This window comes from Mustela nivalis (genome assembly GCF_964662115.1).
Source record: "Mustela nivalis genome assembly, chromosome: 17".
NCBI classification, from domain to species: Eukaryota; Metazoa; Chordata; class Mammalia; order Carnivora; family Mustelidae; genus Mustela; species Mustela nivalis.
Window position 1 is genome coordinate 60,144,901 of NC_139036.1, and position 19,067 is coordinate 60,163,967.

General features: G+C 64.7%; 2 protein-coding genes and 1 long non-coding RNA gene across 6 annotated transcripts in view; 2 read left to right on the plus strand and 1 right to left on the minus strand.

Annotated features, from left to right (window-relative positions):
* SGSH (N-sulfoglucosamine sulfohydrolase) overlaps window positions 1-19,067 on the minus strand; it is a 169,485-nt gene that overhangs the window by 96,204 nt on the left and 54,214 nt on the right. The gene's annotated exons all lie outside the window — the stretch shown is intronic.
* The window catches only part of LOC309850933, a 1,194,231-nt gene that overhangs the window by 76,422 nt on the left and 1,098,742 nt on the right, over window positions 1-19,067 (plus strand). The gene's annotated exons all lie outside the window — the stretch shown is intronic.
* Window positions 337-16,361, plus strand: GAA (alpha glucosidase). 4 transcript variants are annotated; one of them, XM_082707685.1, is made up of 21 exons: window positions 507-618; window positions 1,305-1,433; window positions 3,358-3,944; window positions 4,938-5,083; window positions 6,888-7,053; window positions 7,130-7,226; window positions 7,708-7,827; window positions 7,950-8,068; window positions 8,155-8,286; window positions 8,807-8,917; window positions 9,501-9,614; window positions 9,698-9,782; window positions 10,171-10,288; window positions 10,573-10,706; window positions 12,154-12,305; window positions 12,465-12,613; window positions 13,534-13,675; window positions 13,967-14,116; window positions 14,519-14,683; window positions 14,912-15,064; window positions 15,666-16,361. In XM_082707685.1, exons 3-21 carry the CDS (start codon window positions 3,399-3,401, stop codon window positions 15,723-15,725), a joined length of 2,859 nt encoding a protein of 952 aa, XP_082563811.1. In that variant the 5' UTR covers window positions 507-618; window positions 1,305-1,433; window positions 3,358-3,398; the 3' UTR covers window positions 15,726-16,361. The 4 variants fall into 4 exon arrangements, with proteins under 4 accessions (XP_082563810.1, XP_082563812.1, XP_082563811.1 ...); XM_082707684.1 differs by lacking the exon at window positions 1,305-1,433 and having other exon boundaries at window positions 337-514; XM_082707686.1 differs by lacking the exon at window positions 1,305-1,433 and having other exon boundaries at window positions 505-618.

Below are 19,067 nucleotides of genomic sequence, written 5' to 3' on the forward strand. Positions count from 1 at the left end.
TCGCCCCGCGCAGCCGCCGCTTTTCGGGGAACGAAGACGCTTTCCCTTCCCGAACGGCTTCCGCGGACCGGCCGCGCGCTGAGGGAGCCCCCGGTGCCCGTCCCGGACGCCCCAAGGCCCGCGCGCCGTCCCCGCCCCGCACGCGCGTCCCGGCAGGTGCGCGCCGCTCGCCCCCTGCCCGGGCTCGGGGCGCGGCGGTGGGCGCGGACGGGGAAGCCCCGCCAGCAGGGGGCGCGCGCGTCCGGAGACGCGCTCCCTTCCCAGGGCGCCTGCGCGGACAGCCTGTCACCCGCCCCGCCCCGCCCCCCCGGCGCGTGCCCGCCTGCGCCTGAGGCCGGGTGGCCGCGGTGGGCCGGGGCGCGTGCGCGGACGCTAGCTGCTGGTGGCGGGGAGGATCGGACGCGCGTGCGCGGAGACTAACGGGGTTGGGGGGGCGGTCGGAGAGCGAGGCGGGCTGGGCGCGCGTGCGCGGAGGCTGGAGGGGCGACCCCAGGCTGGACGCGCGTGCGCGGAGGTGAGCGGACCGCGGGCAGCGGGGGTTCCAGCGAAGGGCCGGGCGGGGACCGTGTGCGGCGGCCGCTGCGACAGGGGCTGGGCGGTCGGGGCGGCCGTGACTCCGTAAGGGGGCGGGACGGGTCGACGGGCGGCAGTGCCTGGCTGTGGCCGCGGCTGCAGAAGCTGAGCGCGTCCCCCCGGGTCCGCGCGCGGCGGGCCGCGGTGACGACGGGGACCCCGGGGTTCCGCGGGGCCCTCCGCGCCCTCGGTGCTGGGCGACGGGCGGCCGTTTGCCCCGTTGTGGGGAGGAAACTGAGGCACGGGGCTGGACTTTGAACCCGCTCGTCTACACCGCCACTCGGGTGCGGGGAGCGGCGGCTCCGGCTCTTCCCTGAAGCGAGGTCACGGGGCCTCTGGGCCGGCGGCACCGCTTGACCTCCTGACCTTCTCCTTTTCCCCGTTTTGTCTGAATTGTCAAGCCCTCCGGTGGACAGTCTTCCCGCGTCCAGGGCCTTCCCCGCGCGGAGTGGAGACAGCGGCAGGGGCGGGTCCTGGCCCTGCCGTGCCCCTGGCCACCCCCTGGCCACCCCCCGCGCCCCTGAATTCCGGTGGGGAGGGCCACCAGCCCTGGGCAGGAGCTCCCAAGAGCGGGTTCCCCAGGCGGCCTTGCGGTCACAGGGTGTCCCATGCGCCGGGATGGGGCAGGTGCAGCTGGACACTGTCCTATAAACACGTGCACATTTAGGCTTGGTCCCCAGCTCCTGAGACGCCTGGAACCTTGGCACTGGTAGTCTTTTCTGTGCTCACAGAATGGCCGCTGGGGCTTCTGGGCAGCCTCAGGTGGGGACCGGTCCGCAGAAGCAGGAGGCAGGAGTCTAGCGTGGGGACTGTCAGCCCACTTCCCCTACCCCCAGCCTCTGGGGAGGACAGAGGGGCTGGTCAGTGATTTAATCAGCTGTGCTTAGATAATGAAACCAAAACCCGTTGGGGTTCGGACAGCCTCTGAGCTGTGAACACATTTCAGCGCAGGAGGGTGGGCGGCCTGCCCAGCGAGGGCGTGGGGGCTCTGGTCTCACCCCATCCCCATCCCACGGCCTCCGGCTGCCCCATCCTTTACAATAAACAGGTAACAGGATGCAAAGCTCCTCCCTGAGTGTGCAGAGTTGTTCCAGCCAATCATCGAACTAGAGGCGGATGCAGGGAGGGGGCCGAACCCTTGAATTTATAGCCTGTTACTTGCTCAGAAGTGGGAGTGACAACGGGGGGGCTTGTGCCTGGGGTCTGAAGGGGGCAGTCCTGTGGGACTGAGGCCTCACCTGTGGGGTCTGCGCCGACGCTGGGATTCATGTCAGAGTTGGAGTGAACCCCTGGGCTGGTGTCGGGAGAGCGGGACCGTTCGTTGGCGTGAGGGAAAACCCCACACGTGTGGGTCGGCAGTGCTGAGAACGAACGCGGTTCACTCGTGCACCCAATGCAGCAGTGGCCCACTGTGGCCACAGTGTCCCAGGGGCCCCGTTGGTGTGTGTGGCGGGTTCAGACTCCCTTGGGCCCTCACGGACGTCCACTGGCGTGTGACTTTTCCCCAGTCTTTGCATGTTTCTGGGGGCACGATGAGAGCGGCCCCCAGGCCTCCTGCGGAGCTTGCCCCGGTCTGCTCCGGGGCAGGCTACTTCCCAGCCCACGACACGAGGGCAGGCCACCGCTGAGAGACCTTGACCTCACGAGCGGCCGGCTTTGGCTCAGGTGCCCCTGCCAGACCCACGGCCTGGCGGGACCTTCCGCAGCCTATGCGCCCGGCCGCCCAGGATGCTGGCCCGCGAGCACTCCTCCCCTCGGTATCTGACGCCGCTGAGGTCAGAGGTCAGCTCTCGGCTGGGGTGACCGCTCTCCTGGCAGCCTCCCCGTTTTCCCTCGGAGAGAAGGGACCCCCCCCCAATTAAATCCGTGCACGTTGGTCTTGTTGGTATCTTACTCCTCAGAGGAGCTGAGCCAATAACGTTCATCATAAAATATTTAGAACAGGGGCCCCCGGGTGGCTCAGATGGTGAGGCGTCTGCCTTCGGCTCAGGTCATGATTGCCAGGTCCTGGGATCGAGCCCCGCATCGGGCTCCTTGCTCAGTGGGGAGCCTGCATCTCCCTCTCTCTCTGCTCCTCCCCCTGCTTGTGCTCTGACCGTCTCTCCTTCTGTCTCTGAATAAATGAGAAAAACTCGTAGGACATACAGAGAAGCAAAAGGCAGGTCGTAGCGGCCTTAGCTCCCGAGCACCCAGAGAGAGGAGCTGCCGCGCACCTGACCGCAGGGGCAGGGAGGGCCGCCCGGGAGTGTGGCCCTGGGCCGCAGCGCTGGCGACTTCTCACCAGGCTGTAGCCACTGCCCAGTCAGCAAAAGAGGGACCGAGGGAAAGTGGTGGGTGCCCTGAGGGCTCTTCCACTTCTAGCTCATTTGCCAAAACCGAGTGACTCAGCCCCAGTCTCTGCAGAAGAGGGGCCGTGTGTCTGCCAGGCGTGCTGAGACTCGTCTGTTTGATTTACGAGCTTACCACATAGGTCTTTGCGTGTCATTAAATCATTTTACACACATTTTAAATGCTTTTCATTTGTAAGCAGTCGCAGTACAGGGCGTCCCGAAACTCCCTATTTGGGGCGTTCCTCGGCTGTCCCTTTTCCTTCCCTCGCTGTCTTTCTAAACAGCCAGCAGCTCTTCCCTCCCTGCCCGCCCCTGTTCTCGGCACACCTCACCCCGGGCACTGCCGGGCCAGCCGCCGGCCCGCGTCTGGACACTGCTGGGAGAGTCCCGCGACCCCCCACCCCCAGCCCCTCCGCCCCGCCGTCCTTGCTGAGCCCGGCTCCTCTCTCTGCAGGCCTCCAGGACCCAGCCGGCTGCCTGCAGGGGCCGGCGACCATGGCCGCGCGGTGGCCTCCCAGCTCCCGCCCCCTGCTGGGGGTCTGCACCTTCGTGTCCCTGGCCACCGCTGTCTTCCTGGGGCACGTCCTACTCCGTGATTTCTTGGTGGTCCCCCAAGAGCAGCGCGGCTTCTCCCGAGTCCCTGAGCAGCTGTATCACACTCGCCAGCGGGGAGCCCGTGACCCGGGCCCCCAGCCCACCACAGGGCACCACGGCAGTCCCCGAGCGGCACCCAGCCAGTGCGATGTGCCCCCCAACAGCCGCTTCGACTGCGCCCCTGACAAGCCCATCACCCAGGAGCAGTGTGAGGCCCGGGGCTGCTGCTACCAGCCTGCGAGGCAGTGGCCTCAGGTCCCCCGGATGGGGCAGCCCTGGTGCTTCTTCCCACCCAGCTACCCGAGTTACAAGCTGGGGAACCTGACCAGCACGGAGACAGGCTACACGGCCACCCTGACCCGCACTAGCCCAACCTTCTTCCCCAAGGACATCTTGACCTTGCGGCTGGACCTGCTACTGGAGACAGAGAGCCGGCTTCACTTCACGGTGGGCAGGGTCACACGGGGGCAGAGGAAACATGGGTGGGCAGCCTGTCAAGGTGGAACCGACTGGGTGCTGGTCTGGTGTCCAGATGTGTTGGGTGGCTTCGCTGGGAGCCCAGGAATAAGCACACGGTGCCTACGCTCTGGGAGCCGTGGCCACTGAGACAGCGATCAGAAGGTTCTAGAACGTGCTCTGGAGGGCAGGGCCCAGGGCACAGTGGACTCCCCCCAGTAAGTGACCTCCCACCTGGGACCTTGAGTCCTGTAGGACAGGAGTCAGCAAGGGGAGGGGTGGAGAAGGAAGAAAGTGGAACGTTCCAGGCTGTGGGCTGTGGAATCTGGTGATCGTCCACCCCCTGAGGGCAGGACCTGTTGTCTGATTCACTCCCTGCTGATTTCCAGCCCCTGGAACCTCTGGCACATAGCAGGGGCCCAGGGGAAACCCAGGCGCTGAGTATGAGGAGGCCAAGCCAAAAGCGTCTGAGGCACAGAATTTGTAATAACTTTAACGAAGTGATTCCCAGCCGCTAGCATTTAACCGGGTGATTCCTGGGGAGCAGACCGAGCCAGGCTGGCTGCTCTGACCTGACCCTCAGCCACCCTGCGACAGGCATGCTGGGTGGAACGTTGTTGCCAGGTTCAGCCAGTAAAAATGCAGGATGCCAGTAACTTTGAATCCAGAAAACCGAGGAATGGGTTTATGGTTGTTAGCGTATGTCCCATGCAGTATTTGAGACCTACTGGAAGAAGTGTGTTTGGGATTCAGATTGCCTGGGTGTTGTGTGTCTTCCCCGGAGACCCACACGGGGTGTTCCCTGGGCTCGGGATGCAAGGACACGGAGGCTCAGCGGACCATGTCGCCCGCGCTGCCATGCTGCGTGTGGCCACGCTGGGCCGTGCACGGAGTCCCCACTCCTCTGGAGGGTGAGGGCGGGGTGATGCGGGGAAGGCGTGCCAGTCCACAGAGAGCCTCACGGCGCCAACATCTGACTTCTAGATCAAAGATCCCGCCAACAGGCGCTACGAGGTGCCCTTGGAGACCCCGCGTGTCCACAGCCGGGCCTCGACCACGCTCTACAGCGTGGAGTTACGAGAGGAGCCCTTTGGGGTGGTCGTGCGCCGGAAGCTGGACGGCCGGGTGCTGTGAGTGCTGGTCTCAGTGTCCCGACCCCAGTGGGAGGGTCAGGGCACCATCCTCCACTCTCCCTCGGGCCACCTCCCTGCTCCCTCCACCGGGAGCCCGCCCTCCCCTGGCTCAGCTCCTCAGCCACCCCTCTGCAGAGGCCCCCCTGATGTCCCCCAGGGAGGGCCCGCTGGGGTGGATCCTACCAGGGACCTTTGGCAGTGGCTGTCCCACACAGATCGCCCGCCCCAGTGCCGAAGGTGCCCAGACTGAGAAACCTCGGTCCGCAGTGAAACGGCACCCCCACTGCGGGCAGCGTCCCCCCACTGCGGACGGCGTCCCCTTGCTGCTTCCTGTTCATGGGCATGTGATTTAGCTTCCAGTGGCCTGTGTCACTCAGGTGCATCAGGCACCCCAACAGCTGAGCAGTAGGTACTGTTACTGCCCCCGCTGTCCGGACAGGGAGACTGAGGCAGGCCCTGAGGGCAGCTCCTGAGCCCCGGCATCCGTGTTACTGGCCACTGTCTGTGTCCCGTCTCCCCGGGGCTGCTGTCCGCTGAGGTCTTAGGTCTGTCTGAATCGCGGCTGCTGTCCGCCCGCCAAGGAGCCTTCCCGTTCCAGACGCTCGCTCCTGGACCTCCGGCTCCTCACGAGGCTCTGACCCACAGCGGACGCCGGCAGGATGGTTAGGGAGGACGGGGGCATCGGTCAGGCATGCCCTCGCCTCCGGGGGACACGTCCCCTCCCCATCACACCCTGGGGGTTGGGTGCACCACAGTGTCCTGGAATCCAGTGTGGTGGCCGTGACCCGTGTCTGACGGGTCCCCTGCCAGAGTGCCCCTGTCTGTCCTGATAGTGGATTCTGCAAGCACATTCTCACCCTGGGCCCTTTGCCTGTACCGTCCCACGTAAATGAGTGCCCTGGGTGGACAGGGCTCCTTTTTGTCACCGGACGCAGTTCCATGTTTGGGAGCGAGCTTGGACTTGCCTTAGGGGAACTCACCTCTTGAAATGCGTTTTCTGCTCCTTCTGGGCTGAGCGTTCTGGAGCTGCCCCCAGGGCTGACACAGTGGAAGGAGGCAGGGAGTGAGGCCAAGTACGATGTCATAACAGTGCTGAGAAAGTTCTAGAGAGGAGCCGTGCAGTGCAGATGCAGAGGGCAGGGCTGGCTCTGGAGTGAGGGGCTCCAGAAGGCCTCTCTACTAAGCTGACCTTTGAGCAGAGATCTGAGAGACGTTTTCCGAAGCATTGAATCAGATTTTGGTCTTGAAAAAGAGAAGCCTTGCCCCGGGGCAGGCGCGATGGGATGTCAACCCATGAAATCAGCATTAATCGGTCTTTCGCGCCCATCTGTGGTTCTTGCCTTGTCCCTTGTCCCGACACCGAGCCGCCTCAGGGGGTCCTGCCCGCCCCCCCCTGGGTGGACAGCTCCATGGGCTCTGGGGAAGGACGTGGCCAGCGTCTGGGAGTAGATTTGGTCCTTGCAGAAGGATCTTGAGGCCACCTCAAGGACTAGAAGGGTTCGGGCAGCCTTTGCCCTTGCTGCTAGCTGGTGCTGGGCACCTGCTAGCAGCAAGGGCTTATGGAGCTGTTCCTTTCTGGATGCCCGCCTGGGGCAACGTGGACAGAGCCAGGTAGTGTGGGGGAGCTCTCCACCCCTGGGGCAGGTCCCCTGGGTCGCTGGGCCTCCCATGGCTGCCTCTGTCCCAGGGTCAGTGTGTCACAGCGTGGCCAGGCCACTCCAGCCCTCCTCAGGGGCCAGCAGGGGTCTCTCTGGTCATCTGGCCGCCTAGGATGCCAAGGCTGCTGGGCTCTTCCTGGCAGGCTGAACACGACGGTGGCGCCCCTGTTCTTCGCCGACCAGTTTCTGCAGCTGTCCACCTCCCTGCCGTCCCAGCACATCGTGGGCCTTGCCGAGCATCTCGGCTCCCTGACGCTCAGTACCAGCTGGACCAAGATCACCCTCTGGAACCGGGACATCGCCCCCGCGGTAAAGGGGGCGGCGAGGCGGGGACTGGAGGCACCACGTGCGGGCGGGCGCTAACGAGCTGTGTCCACACGCCCAGCCCAACGTGAACCTGTATGGGTCCCACCCTTTCTACCTGGTGCTGGAGGACGGCGGGTCGGCTCACGGCGTCTTTCTGCTGAACAGCAACGCCATGGGTAAGCAGGCGGGCGCCCGGTCCCCGTGTCCCGCAGCCGGCGCTCTCTGAGCCCCCAGGCCGGCGGCCTCCCTCAGTGGGGCTGCACCCCGCCCCGCCTTCAGGGGGTGAGCACGGGGCTGTGGGCACCTGTCCAGACCGGCCAGCGGCAGAGGACGGGGCCATGTGGAGGGTCTGGGGCCATGTTTGCCTCCCCAAGAAATGAGGCCGGTGGGCCGTGGCTTCTGCCAGCTTCGCCCTTAGGTACCCCAAGGTGCACTCTGGGAACCCGGCTCTGAGCAGAGGCCCGGAAAGGGGAGTCCTGGGGTCTGGTCGGCTCCAGGCTCTCAAAGGAGTCAGGCTCAGGGGAACTGTCCCCAGGCCCCAAGCAGGCTGCTCCCAGCTTCCCTGGTGGGATGTGACCCCTCTTCAAGGTGCCGTGGAGGCGGGGGGGGGGGGCGGCGCGGGTATTTGTTCCTGAGCCCCAGGGCTGCCTCCCCCAGATGTGGTCCTGCAGCCGAGCCCGGCCCTCAGCTGGAGGTCGACAGGTGGGATCCTGGACATGTACATCTTCCTGGGCCCTGAGCCCAAGAGCGTGGTGCAGCAGTACCTGGAAATCGTGGGTAGGCCTGACCCACGGCCCCGCGCCCCCCATCCCGCCTGCCCCCGCCACCCCCTCGGGTCCGTCCCCCCCACCCCACTGCCTGCCTGCTCACGGAGCCTCCCTCGTCCCGCCGGACCGCAGGCTACCCATTCATGCCGCCCTACTGGGGCCTGGGCTTCCACCTCTGCCGCTGGGGCTACTCCTCCACCGCCGTCACCCGCCAGGTGGTAGAGAACATGACCAGGGCCCACTTCCCCCTGGTGAGTGCTGGGAGGGCGTGCTCAGGGGGGCTAGGCCAGGACGCAGGCCCCCGGGCCGGCTGCAGCAGACCCTGTGCTGGCCGCAGGACACCCAGTGGAATGACCTGGACTACATGGACGCCAGGAGGGACTTCACCTTCAACACGGACGGCTTCGCGGACTTCCCGGCCATGGTGCGGGAGCTGCATCAGGGCGGCCGGCGGTACGTGATGATCGTGGTGAGTGGCCCTCCTGTCCCGTGCCGCGTGGGGGCTGCCTCTCCGGAAAGGGGGGCCGGGCGCAGGGCCGGGCTCTTAAGAGCCCCACACTCCTGGGGCCAGTTCTCGCGGCCGAGTGTCCAGCTGCATGGCTGGAGGAGACGGGGAGGGGGCGCTGAGGCCGAGGGGCTCACGGTGGACACCCCACGGTGGAGGGATCCGGTCTGCCCGGGTCGGAATCATGCCGACACTGGCCGTTTCCCTCAGTTCAACCCTCGGAGCGCGGCCAGCATCTGTGGCTGCTCAGGGCAGGGAGGGCGGATGGGGACCTTCTTTTATTCTGAAACTGGAAAACCTGTAAAGCAGAGCCCAGACGTGCACGCAAGGGGCCCCGCGGGCCAGTCTCTCCCCAGACGTGTGTATCAGCGCCCCGCCCCCTCCTGCCTCTGTTCTTCCTAAAGATGTATTGGGAGCATTTTCCCGTTTCCCCACTAATTGGTGCCTGGCTTTGGGCGTTCCCTTCTCCTCTGACCCCGCTCAGGACCCTGCCATCAGCAGTTCAAGTCCCCCCGGTAGCTACCGACCCTACGATGAGGGTCTGCGGAGGAAGGTTTTCATCACCAACGAGACCGGGCAGCCTCTGATTGGGAAGGTAGGGTGGGGGCCACTGAGGGCCTGGGGTGAGAAAGCAGGAGGCCCAGCCTGGGGCAGCAGGGGGCTCACTGTTGGGAAGAGGACAGGATTCAAGAAATCACGTGGTCCGGTGAGACAGTGTAGGGCAGGTGGGGGAGGGTCGCAGCTGGAAGTGACGGGGGCTGCGGATCGATGCCACCTCGAAGCCTTCCATCAGAGGCCCTTGACTCTGTGGGCAGCTGGGCCCAGCCCAGGCATGAGCTCTGCAGACCCTCGGCAGGGGTCTGTGTCCGCAGCCCCCGGGGGCTTCCCAGCTCTTCCCACAGGGCGCCTGGCAGAGCCCCCGACTTCCTGTTCCAGAGCGTGCCCGTAACCAAGGGAAGGTGTTCCCCGCTGAGGGGAGGCTTAGGGAGGCCGTCGGGGGTGCAGAGGTCCGTGACTCTGTCCCAGGGCCCTTGTCTGAAAGTGAGGTCTCAGCCGAGTGTCCCCCCCACGGCCCCTACTGCCACCGCCGCTCACTTCCACAGCCCTCCCACTCCCACGTGGACGAGCAAGGCTGTAGCTCTGGGGGGGCCTGGTCTCCCCGCTGGCCTTTCCTGCAGGTGTGGCCCGGATTCACCGCCTTCCCCGACTTCACCAGCCCCGAGGCCCTGGACTGGTGGCAGGACATGGTGTCCGAGTTCCACGCCCAGGTGCCCTTCGACGGCATGTGGATCGTGAGTGTCCCGAGGGCTGTGGGACTGGCCGCCACCGTCTGCCACCCGGGGCAGGGCGCCCACCGCCAGGGCCTCTTTTGCAGGACATGAACGAGCCGTCCAACTTCGTAAAGGGCTCTGTGCACGGCTGCCCCGACAACGCGCTGGAGAACCCGCCCTACGTGCCAGGTGCGCTCCCCTCCCGCCCCCACGCGCCGCTGTCCTTTCCGCGGAGCCGATGGCGCAGCCACCCCGGGAAGGGGAGGGCAGTCCCGGGAGGAAGGTCGGGCTGGGGAGACATCAGCCAGGCAGTGCGGACCGGGGCACCCGCTGCTGGCCGGGGCCCTCCAGAGGGACGGTGTCTCGGGCGCAGGGACCGGAAGGGGAGAGACCGGAAATGGGTCTAGAGCAGGTGGGCGTGCAGGCCGCGATCTGCAGAGGTCGGCCTCAGCCTCCACCTCTCCCTGTCCTTGGAAGCGGGGAGATACCCCCCGTTCCAAGGGGCCTCCTGGGACGCGGGGGCACCCGCGGGCCAGGCGGAGGCTCCACAGACGGAGACGGCCTGCTTCTCTTCCAGGGGTGGTCGGCGGGACCCTGCGGGCCGCCACCATCTGTGCCTCCAGCCGCCAGTTCCTCTCCACGCACTACAACCTGCACAACCTGTACGGCCTCACAGAAGCCCTGGCGTCCCACAGGTGAGGGCCGTGCTCACGGCTGCCCCGTGCCCCGGAGGCGGGCCCGCTGGCGAGCCCACAGAGACCCAGCGGGAGCCTGGAGGGACACCTGTGCTCCCTGTGACACGCTCACCTTGCCGGGCGGCCCAGCGGCTTGAGCCGGACCCCTGTCCTCCTGGCCTCGGCCCTCTCGGCGGCTCGCTCCCCGCTCTGCCTCCCTCCTGCGCCCCAACCTGAGGCGCGGGGTCACGCGGGGCTCCCGGGAAGTCCTGCTCCGCACTGCCCTGTCTCCCTGCTCTGCACAGGGCCCTCGTGAAGGCTCGGGGGACGCGGCCCTTTGTGATCTCCCGCTCGACCTTCGCCGGCCACGGCCGATACGCCGGCCACTGGACGGGGGACGTGTGGAGCAGCTGGGAGCAGCTGTCCTACTCCGTGCCGGGTGAGAGCCCCTGTCCGGAGAAGCGCCTCAGAACGGGGCGCCGGGCCCAGCCCCGCCCAGCGAGACGCTGCTGGCGCACGCGGGGCAAGAGGCCTGTGGGCCCCTGTGCCCCGAGCCCCGTGCAGGGCCTCACCCGTGTGGGTGGGCTTCCCTGGGGTGCTGTGCCGCTGTGGCAGGCCGCGATGCGGTTTCCAAGCGTCCCCATCACTGACTCGCGCCGGCCGCTGCCAGCGAAGCAGTCAGATTCCGTCCTCAAGATGTCCCTTCTGGCGACCTGAGCCCAGCCTGGGGGTGCCACCCACCCCACCGGCGGAGCAGAGTTTGACTTTGGTTCCCAATAGCTCTGATGCTGCAGACACGTGCTAGGCAGAGAGAAGGGGCCGGGCCTCCCTGGGTCAGCTCCTGGCACTGCTGGGCCTCCCACAAGCCCCCAGCCTGGGAGCGCTCTGGTGGGGGCCGGCCTGCGGTGGTGCGGGGTGCGTCTGCAGACCTTCGGGCCATGGGGAAGCCCTGCGAGGCGAGGTCTTGGAGGAGGAGCCATTCCTCCTTCCAGAAGCTGCCGTCCGGCTCTGCCCACAAATGCCCCCGGCTCCGATGTCACCCTGGGGCCGGCATAGCTCGCCAGGGCCCAGGCCCCGCAGGCCAGTCTCTGAAGCCCTTTGGAGCGGGTTCCGGGCCCTGCACCCACCCTTGGTTCTCGGGCTGTAGCGCTCGTGGGCGCTGATCATTCCGTGGCAGAGGTCACATTGGTCTCGGGACCTGTTGCAAGCCAGGCCCCAGGCTGGGTCAGGTCTGCCCTTCGGCTGCCGGTCCCCGAGGAGACCCTGAGGAGAGGGAGGGCCCAGAGCAGCCCGGTCCTGCCGACAGTGGCGGGTCACCGCGGCTGATAGGACCCGCAGCCACCTGACCCTTCAGCAGCTCGGGGGCTCGCTGACCTCCCGGCCGCACGCACCAGCTGACACTGGCTGCTGATGGCCCAGAAACGTGGGCTCCCCCAGCCCTGGAGGCTCGTGGTCCGACTCACGGCATCGGAGCGGAGAGCCCTTCCTCGTGTCCTCCAGCTCCTGGGAGTGGCCAGCAGCCCTCGGTGGCCTTCATGGGGGGCTGTCCCTCCAGCTCTGCCTCCGTTCTCGCTCGGCCATCTGCCTCGTATGTGTCGTCACGGTCCGGGCTTCCTCTCACGCGGTCACCAGGTGTACTGGGTCAGGACCTCCGGTGACCTCGACTGAGTGGTCGCCGCCAAGAGCCCCTTTCCAAATAAGGTCACCTCACGAGCACAGAGGGTTAGGACTCGAGCACCCCTTTTGTGGGGACACCCTAATGGGCCGCTCTGCCCACCCCGGATGTCAGCAGGAGGTCTGCGAGTGGAAGACGCCAGGGCCAGCGCCGTACTGAACGGTGGGGCGGGGGCAGGGGGGTAAGCCCCAGTCTGGCTCTGCCCCCCCAGAAATCCTGCTGTTCAATCTGCTGGGGGTGCCGCTGGTGGGGGCTGACGTCTGTGGCTTCCTGGGCAACACTTCGGAGGAGCTGTGTGTGCGCTGGACCCAGCTGGGCGCCTTCTACCCATTTATGCGGAACCATAACGACCTCAACAGCCTGGTAGGGGCCGGGCGGGCCGGGCGGGGGTCTGCCCTGGGGGTCCCACTGCGGACGTAGCGGGCTGGCGCCCATGCCAGCAGGCTGGGTCTTCCGTGGGAGAGGCGGGGACCTCGCGGCCTAAGAGCCAGACGCCCCCTCCCCTCCTCTCCCCCGCTGCAGCCTCAGGAGCCCTACAGGTTCAGCGAGACGGCGCAGGAAGCCATGCGGAAGGCCCTCGGCCTGCGCTACGCACTCCTGCCCTACCTGTACTTGCTCTTCCACCGGGCCCACGTCCTGGGCGAGACCGTGGCTCGGCCCCTCTTCCTAGAGTGAGTGCCCGGGGTCGGGGAGGGAGGGCCCACAGGCTGACCACCGGCCTAGTGGCCAGCAGGACCCCCATCCTGCTGGACAGGGGTGTCCCCAGACCAGGCCCTCCCTACTGGGGGCCCTTTGCACCCCCACTTCCCACCTGTGAGATTGCAGCTCAGGGCTGGGGACGGCGCAGGTTCCTGAAAACCCAGGGTGAGGGACACCCAAGTGCAGACCAGGCCAACCGGACAGTAAAGCAAGTTGTAAAGCCATCCCGGGGTTGGCTTACAGGGAAAAGGACCTTGGAAAAAACCCAGCTGATGTCCCCAAGTAGGACTCAGATGCATCAAAGATGCCCGTAAGAAAATGCCCGACCCGTGGGTCAGAGCAGTCCCATGTGGTACAGATCTGTTAGCTCTTTGCAAAAATCCATTTTCCTCTTACGCGGTGCAAACGCAAGTTGCAGGTGGGTTACACCCTTAGACATCGAAACTGAAGCTCTAGGAAGTTCCACAGGACACAGAAGCGAACGTCCCCCACTGGCTGGAGGAGGGGGTTGAATTTAGGAAGAAAAGTTATACTTCTCCGAACAGAAACTGAGACCATTATGACTTCCCTCATCGCGGAATCGCGAAGGCACACACACTGGGGTCATCAGTGTCCCAAAATGACAGGGACAACGCAGACTGGTTGATGGGACCAGGACGAGCCAGCAGCAGACCAGTGGCCGGGAAGTTTGTCACACGGGGGCCACGGACGGTGCCCTGCCCCGAGTGTGTGGCCGGGGAGAGGGCCTGTTTGCCTCCCGCGCCGAGCTCCGGGGGCTGGGACCAGCCTCGCCCCGTCCCGCCTGGAGTCCTCTGGCTCCTTGTGATTCCCTGAGGGCCTCCTGAACATGCTGAGGTCACCAGGCCCATGCGCCCGCCTCTCGTGTTTGAAGGTTCCCCGAGGACCCGCACACATGGACCGTGGACCGCCAGCTCCTGTGGGGGGCGGCTCTGCTCATCACGCCCGTGCTTGAGGCCGGGAAGGTCCAAGTGACAGGCTACTTCCCCCCGGGCACATGGTACGACCTGCAGATGGTGAGTCCCAGGGACCACAGGTGTCCCTGCTCCGGGGCCGGGGGGTGGGCCAGAAGGCGGAAGGGAGCACGTGTGTGGGGACCCGGCTGCCTGAGGGCCTCCTCCTGTGCTTTCACACCCAGGCTTCGCAGTGACCCATTTTCTAGATGAGAAGACTGAGGCCCGAGAGGCCCTGGTCTCCAGTTCTCCCACTCCAGAGTCCTGCGCCCGCGCCAAGCCTGCGTCAGGCTCCTCGTGACGGCCCCGGGGCTCCGGCACTGTCCTGACTCTTGACACGCTGTCTCCCTCCAGGTGCCGGGAGAGGCCTTCGGCAGCTCCCCACGTCCTCCTCGGGCTCCCCTCAATTCCGCCATCCACAGCAAGGGGCAGTGGGTGACGCTCCCAGCCCCACTGGACACCATCAACGTGCATCTGCGGGCTGGGCACATCGTCCCCATGCAGGTACCCGGGCCGGGCCCCCGAGCCTGTCCACCCAGCTCTGGGGCTGCCAGACCCCATGCTGCCCCTTCAGGAGAGGGTCCGTCCCCAAACCTCAGGCAGAGAGGACAGTGACTAAGGGTTGAAGACGAGCTGACGTGCTGTGCCGGCGGGGGGCGGGGAGTCCTGCCTTGTGTCCCCTCCTTGGGAAGCAGCGTGCAAGCCTCTGTGGGCTGCTCGTGTCCTCGAGGGTGTCTGCGGTGGCCAGAGGGGTCAGGACAGGCGCCCCAGCCCCTCGGGTGTAGGCTGTCCTGTGGGTCCTGCCTCCTTGCAGCACGGACTTGTCCCAGCCCAGCGTCCTTCCCGTCCTGACTCCGGAGGCCTCTGCCAGGCTTGAGATGGTGACACGCGCCCCCACTCTTCCAGGGCGCTGGCCTCACAACCACGGAGTCCCGGAAGCAGCCCATGGCCCTGCTCGCCGCCCTGACCGTGAACGGGGAGGCCCGAGGGGAGCTGTTCTGGGATGATGGGGAGAGCCTGGGGGTGCTGGAGCGCGGGGACTACACGGAGGTCACCTTCCTGGCTAGGAATGTGAGTCCCAGCACCTGCTGGGGCTGGTGGGCGCCGTGGGGACCCCCTGTCCCTGGGTCCGCCTCGTGAAGGGAGCAGGGCCTGTGGGCCAGCCGCCCTGAGCCGGTCCTCACGCACCTGCTGGTGTCCTGAGGGTTTGCCCAGAGCCCCCCACCCCCCGCCGACCCCCGCTGGTGGGGCTTCTTGGGCCATCGCTGACACCTCGCTTCTGTGTCCCCGTTCTGCCAGAACACCATCGTGAGCGAGCTGGTGCGCGTGACTGGCGAGGGGGCCGGCCTGCCGCTGAGGAGGGTGACCGTCCTGGGGGTGGCCGTGGGCCCCAGCCAGGTCCTCTCCAACGGCGTCCCTGTCTCCAACTTCAACTACAGCCCCGATACCAAGGCAAGAGGGCCCACAGCTGGGGTCCGAGGGCTTGTCCCCCAGGACGGTCGGGGGGCAGGAGATGCCAAGGACCCCCAGGACCTGGTGCCCTCCGAGCCGGGCCTTCCAAGGGTGAGGGAAGGAGGGTAAGGACAGGCCCCGCGCGCCCTGGATCTCTGCTCCGCTGGTGCCTACACAGACGGTGGCGCGTGGGCCATGTTTAAATGCCAGCCCGCTTCAGGCTGGGGCGGCCAACACAGAGGACACCGTCCTCCGAACTCAGCTGGTGAGGCACAGAGCCAGAAGCCCCCGGGGCTGGGGCCGTCCCCAAGCACACCGCTCACTCCAGCCCGGGGTCCCGTGTGCCGGAGCTCGGGACCTCCCCTCTGATGGCACCTGTCTGGTGGTCACTTTTTACTTTTTTTAAAATTTTTATCTTTAAAAGATTTTATTTACTTGAGAGAGAGAGGGAAAGAGCACAAGCAGGAGAAGTAGAGAGAGAGGAAGAAGCAGGCTTCCCGCTGAGCAGGGAACCTGATGCGGGACTCGATCCGGGGCCCTTGGATCATGATCTGAGCCCCCCAGGCGCCCCGGTCAATTTTTATTTCTTGTTTTTCCCCAGACCCTGGACATCCCCGTGTCCCTGCTGATGGGACGGCAGTTTGTCATCAGCTGGTCGTGACCTGGGCCGGTGGTGTGCCGATCCTGTACAGGAGGAGACAGGTTTCACCGAGGACCCGGCGCCTGTGACCTCCTGGTTAGGACGTGTGGGTGGGCCTCGGGGTCAGACACGCCTGCCCCACGTCTCATGGCGCCGCCCTCCCTCAAGAACCCCGGTCTGCCTGTGTGTCTACCTCTTGGGACCAGGGGCTCTGGGCCAGCAACACGCCGGACGCTTCTCCGCACAGATCCCATGGGCCGTGGCCCCAGGGTTGCCTCGTGTGTGCAGCGCTGTTCTGGAAGGCTTACCTCTCCGTAGCTTGTCACTGGAATGAGAATGATGTCGCCTGCCCCCAGCTCCCCACCTGCCCCCAGCTCCCCGCCCGAGACAGCATAGGTGCGCTCCAGATGAGGATGTTGTGCCTGCACCCCGAGGTCACGCCGCGGGCGGCTGTGCTGCTCTGGCCCGGTGAAAGGACAGGGCTGGGCAGCCACCGCAGCCTGCTTTCTGGGCAATGCCCCCCGGCAGCAGGGGGAGCTGTCCCCTGCCCCCCTTCCAATGAGAGCGGGCCGGGGGATCTCCGGAGGGTTCACGGGACCCAGGGAAACCCTTGATCTTAAGTGCAATTATTACTAATAAAGGGGTCATTGCAATCAAGCTTCTGCTGGTCCTTCTGGGATTCGGGGCAGAAAGGATGTGTCTCAGGGCCAGGACATGGAGGCAGCCCCTCGGTCCCAGCCTGCCCCTGGATGCTGGGGGGGGGGGGGCAGCTGCACGCATGCCACACCCCAGGCTCTCAAAGCAGCAGAGCCCTGTGCCACCTTCCCGGCACCACTCGGGCCTGGAGAATGTCCCACTGGGCGTGGAGTCCGAGGCAGGGTGGGTGGGAGGTGGGCCCCTACACCTCACTCCAGGCAACTAGTCTGCAGTGTGTTTTCCAGACGTTTATGGAAAGGGGAGCTTCCCGCACGTTGTCCCGCTGAGATCACTCGGCCGGATTCCTCCGACACTCGCCTACGCTGTACGTCCCTGCTCGCCTCCGAGTGGGGATGCCACCGTGGGCCTCGGGGCTGGCTGCGATCCGGGGCCGGTGTGAATAAAGCTGCACTGAGTGGTTTCCCGGGTCCTCACTTCTCTTGAGCACAGGCCAGGGTGGCACGGTCAGGTCATATGGGGGCGGGTGTGACTCACGTTCTAGAAGCTGCCAAACTGCTCTCCAATGTGCTGGTGCTGGTCCGCATTCCCGCCAGCAGCCAGAGTGCCCGCTGCCCCGCATCCTCGCCGACTTGGGACTAGTCTGCTGGCCTTCGGCATCCTGGCGAGAATGGGGCTCGCGGTTCCAAACACGTGTCCCCGCACACAAGCCATGCCAAGCACCTTTTTGCAGACTTTGGCTATCTGTCACCCATGAATTTCTCTGGGGAAGTGTCTCTTCAAATCTTTGGCCTTTTTTTAACGTGGAGTGGCGGCCTTGTTACTGACTTACACTACACATCTATCATAGATATTGTAGTCTTTCCATTGCTACTGTAACAAATGACTACAAGCTCAGTGGCTAAAAACAGCAGAATCACCTCGTTGTGGTGCTGGTGGCCGGGAGGGCAGCCAAGGTCTCCCTCCAGGCTGCTTCCTCCCCGCAGGCTCTGGGCCCGAATCCGGTTCCTCGCCGGTGCAGGCTGCTGGCAGACGTCGGCCGCACGGGTTTGGAGGTCTGGGCTCGGGCTCCCGCCCGCTGCGAACCATGTCTAGAGGCTGCGGCTCGCCTTGGCCGTGGAGCTTCCAAGCCCAGTGACGGTGGGTGGGGCGCGTCAGACCCCTCTGGCCGACCAAAGTCTAGAATATGATTGGGTTTCCAGAGCTCAAGTGGTTGGTCTGGGTCCGCTTGGGTATTTCAGCACGATCTCATCTCAAAATCTTTGATCACATCTGTCTGCGACGTCCCTCTTGCCATCCAATGTGACACAGTCCCAGGCTCCAGGGAGGAGGACCTGGGATCTGCGAGGGACCACGGCCCCTCCCGAGTAACAGCCCCGCGTGCGGGCTCCGGCTGAAGGCCCCGTCAGGTTTGCGCTTCAGAATTCGGTCTCCCAGGCCATGGTGCAGCTTCTTGCTTTCCCAACGGTGCCCAATGAAGAGTAGAGGGTTTTTCATTTTAAAGAGTCCGATCTATAATTATTTCTTCCGTCCTATTAAAGAAATCTTTGCCAAACTCAAGGTCCCTAAAAGGACTTTTCTCCCACTGTCTTCCAGAAGTTTTGTAATTTTAGGCCTTATATCTCAAGCTACTGTTTCTACATGGTGTGAAGTAACAACTGAGGATTTTTTTTTCTCTGCATGTGGTTACCCCAGTGTTCTGGTCCCTTCGGTTAAAAGCATAATCCCTCCCCCATGGCATTGCCTCCACACGTTTGTTGAAAACCCTCTCACTATAAATCTGTGGTCTCTTTCTGGACTCTGTATCACGGTCGAGGCCCCGTGGCACCCCGGTTCCGCTGTCACTCTGTAGTATTTTTTGCTGTAAGGCAGTCAAAGCCGTCCAGTTCGTTCAATTTCGCAAAATTGTTCTCACTACACTAGATCCTTTGTATTTCCATATAAATTTTAGAATCGGGCGCCTCGGTGGCTCAGTGGGTTAAAGCCTCTGCCTTCAGCTCAGGCCATGTTCTCCGGGTCCTGGGATTAAGCCCCGCATCGGGCTCTCTGCTCAGTGGTGAGCCTGCTTTCTCCCCTCTCTCTCTCTGCCTGCCTCTGCCTACTTGTGATTTCTGTCAAATAAATAAATTTTTTTAAAAATAAAAAAAGTAGAATCAGCTTCTCAATTTTTGCCCAAGTCTCAGTTTTGTGACTGGGGCTGAGCGGACCCTGCAGGACAGCATGGGGAGAACCGACAGCTGACAAGGCCGACTCCTCCGCAGGACGGCCCCTCTCTCGCTCACGGACACTTCCCACCGCGATGTGCCGTGGCTTTCGGTGCACAGAGCTTACGTATCTCCCGTCTGACGGAGCCCCCGGGTTTCATTCTCCGAGTGTGCCCTGTTGACATGCAGGCGTACAAGTGAGCTCTGAATACTGACCTTGTATATGGCTGCGTTTCCTAAACTCAGTTACCGGCTCTTTGCTGCAGGTTCCATAGGATCTACGTGGAGGACCGCATCACCTGTGCATAAGGACCTTTCCCTTTCCAACCGGATGCCTCTTCTCCCCTTTGGCTGCCTTACCGCGCCAGCCAGCGCCACGGTCTGATGCCGAACGAGCGAGATGAGGACACCGTGCCTCTCTCCTACACGGTTCCTGACAGCCACTCCTCGTCGTGGGCCCATCCAGCTCTCCGTGCAGCTCAATCGGCCGCTGCCAGTGTCTGAC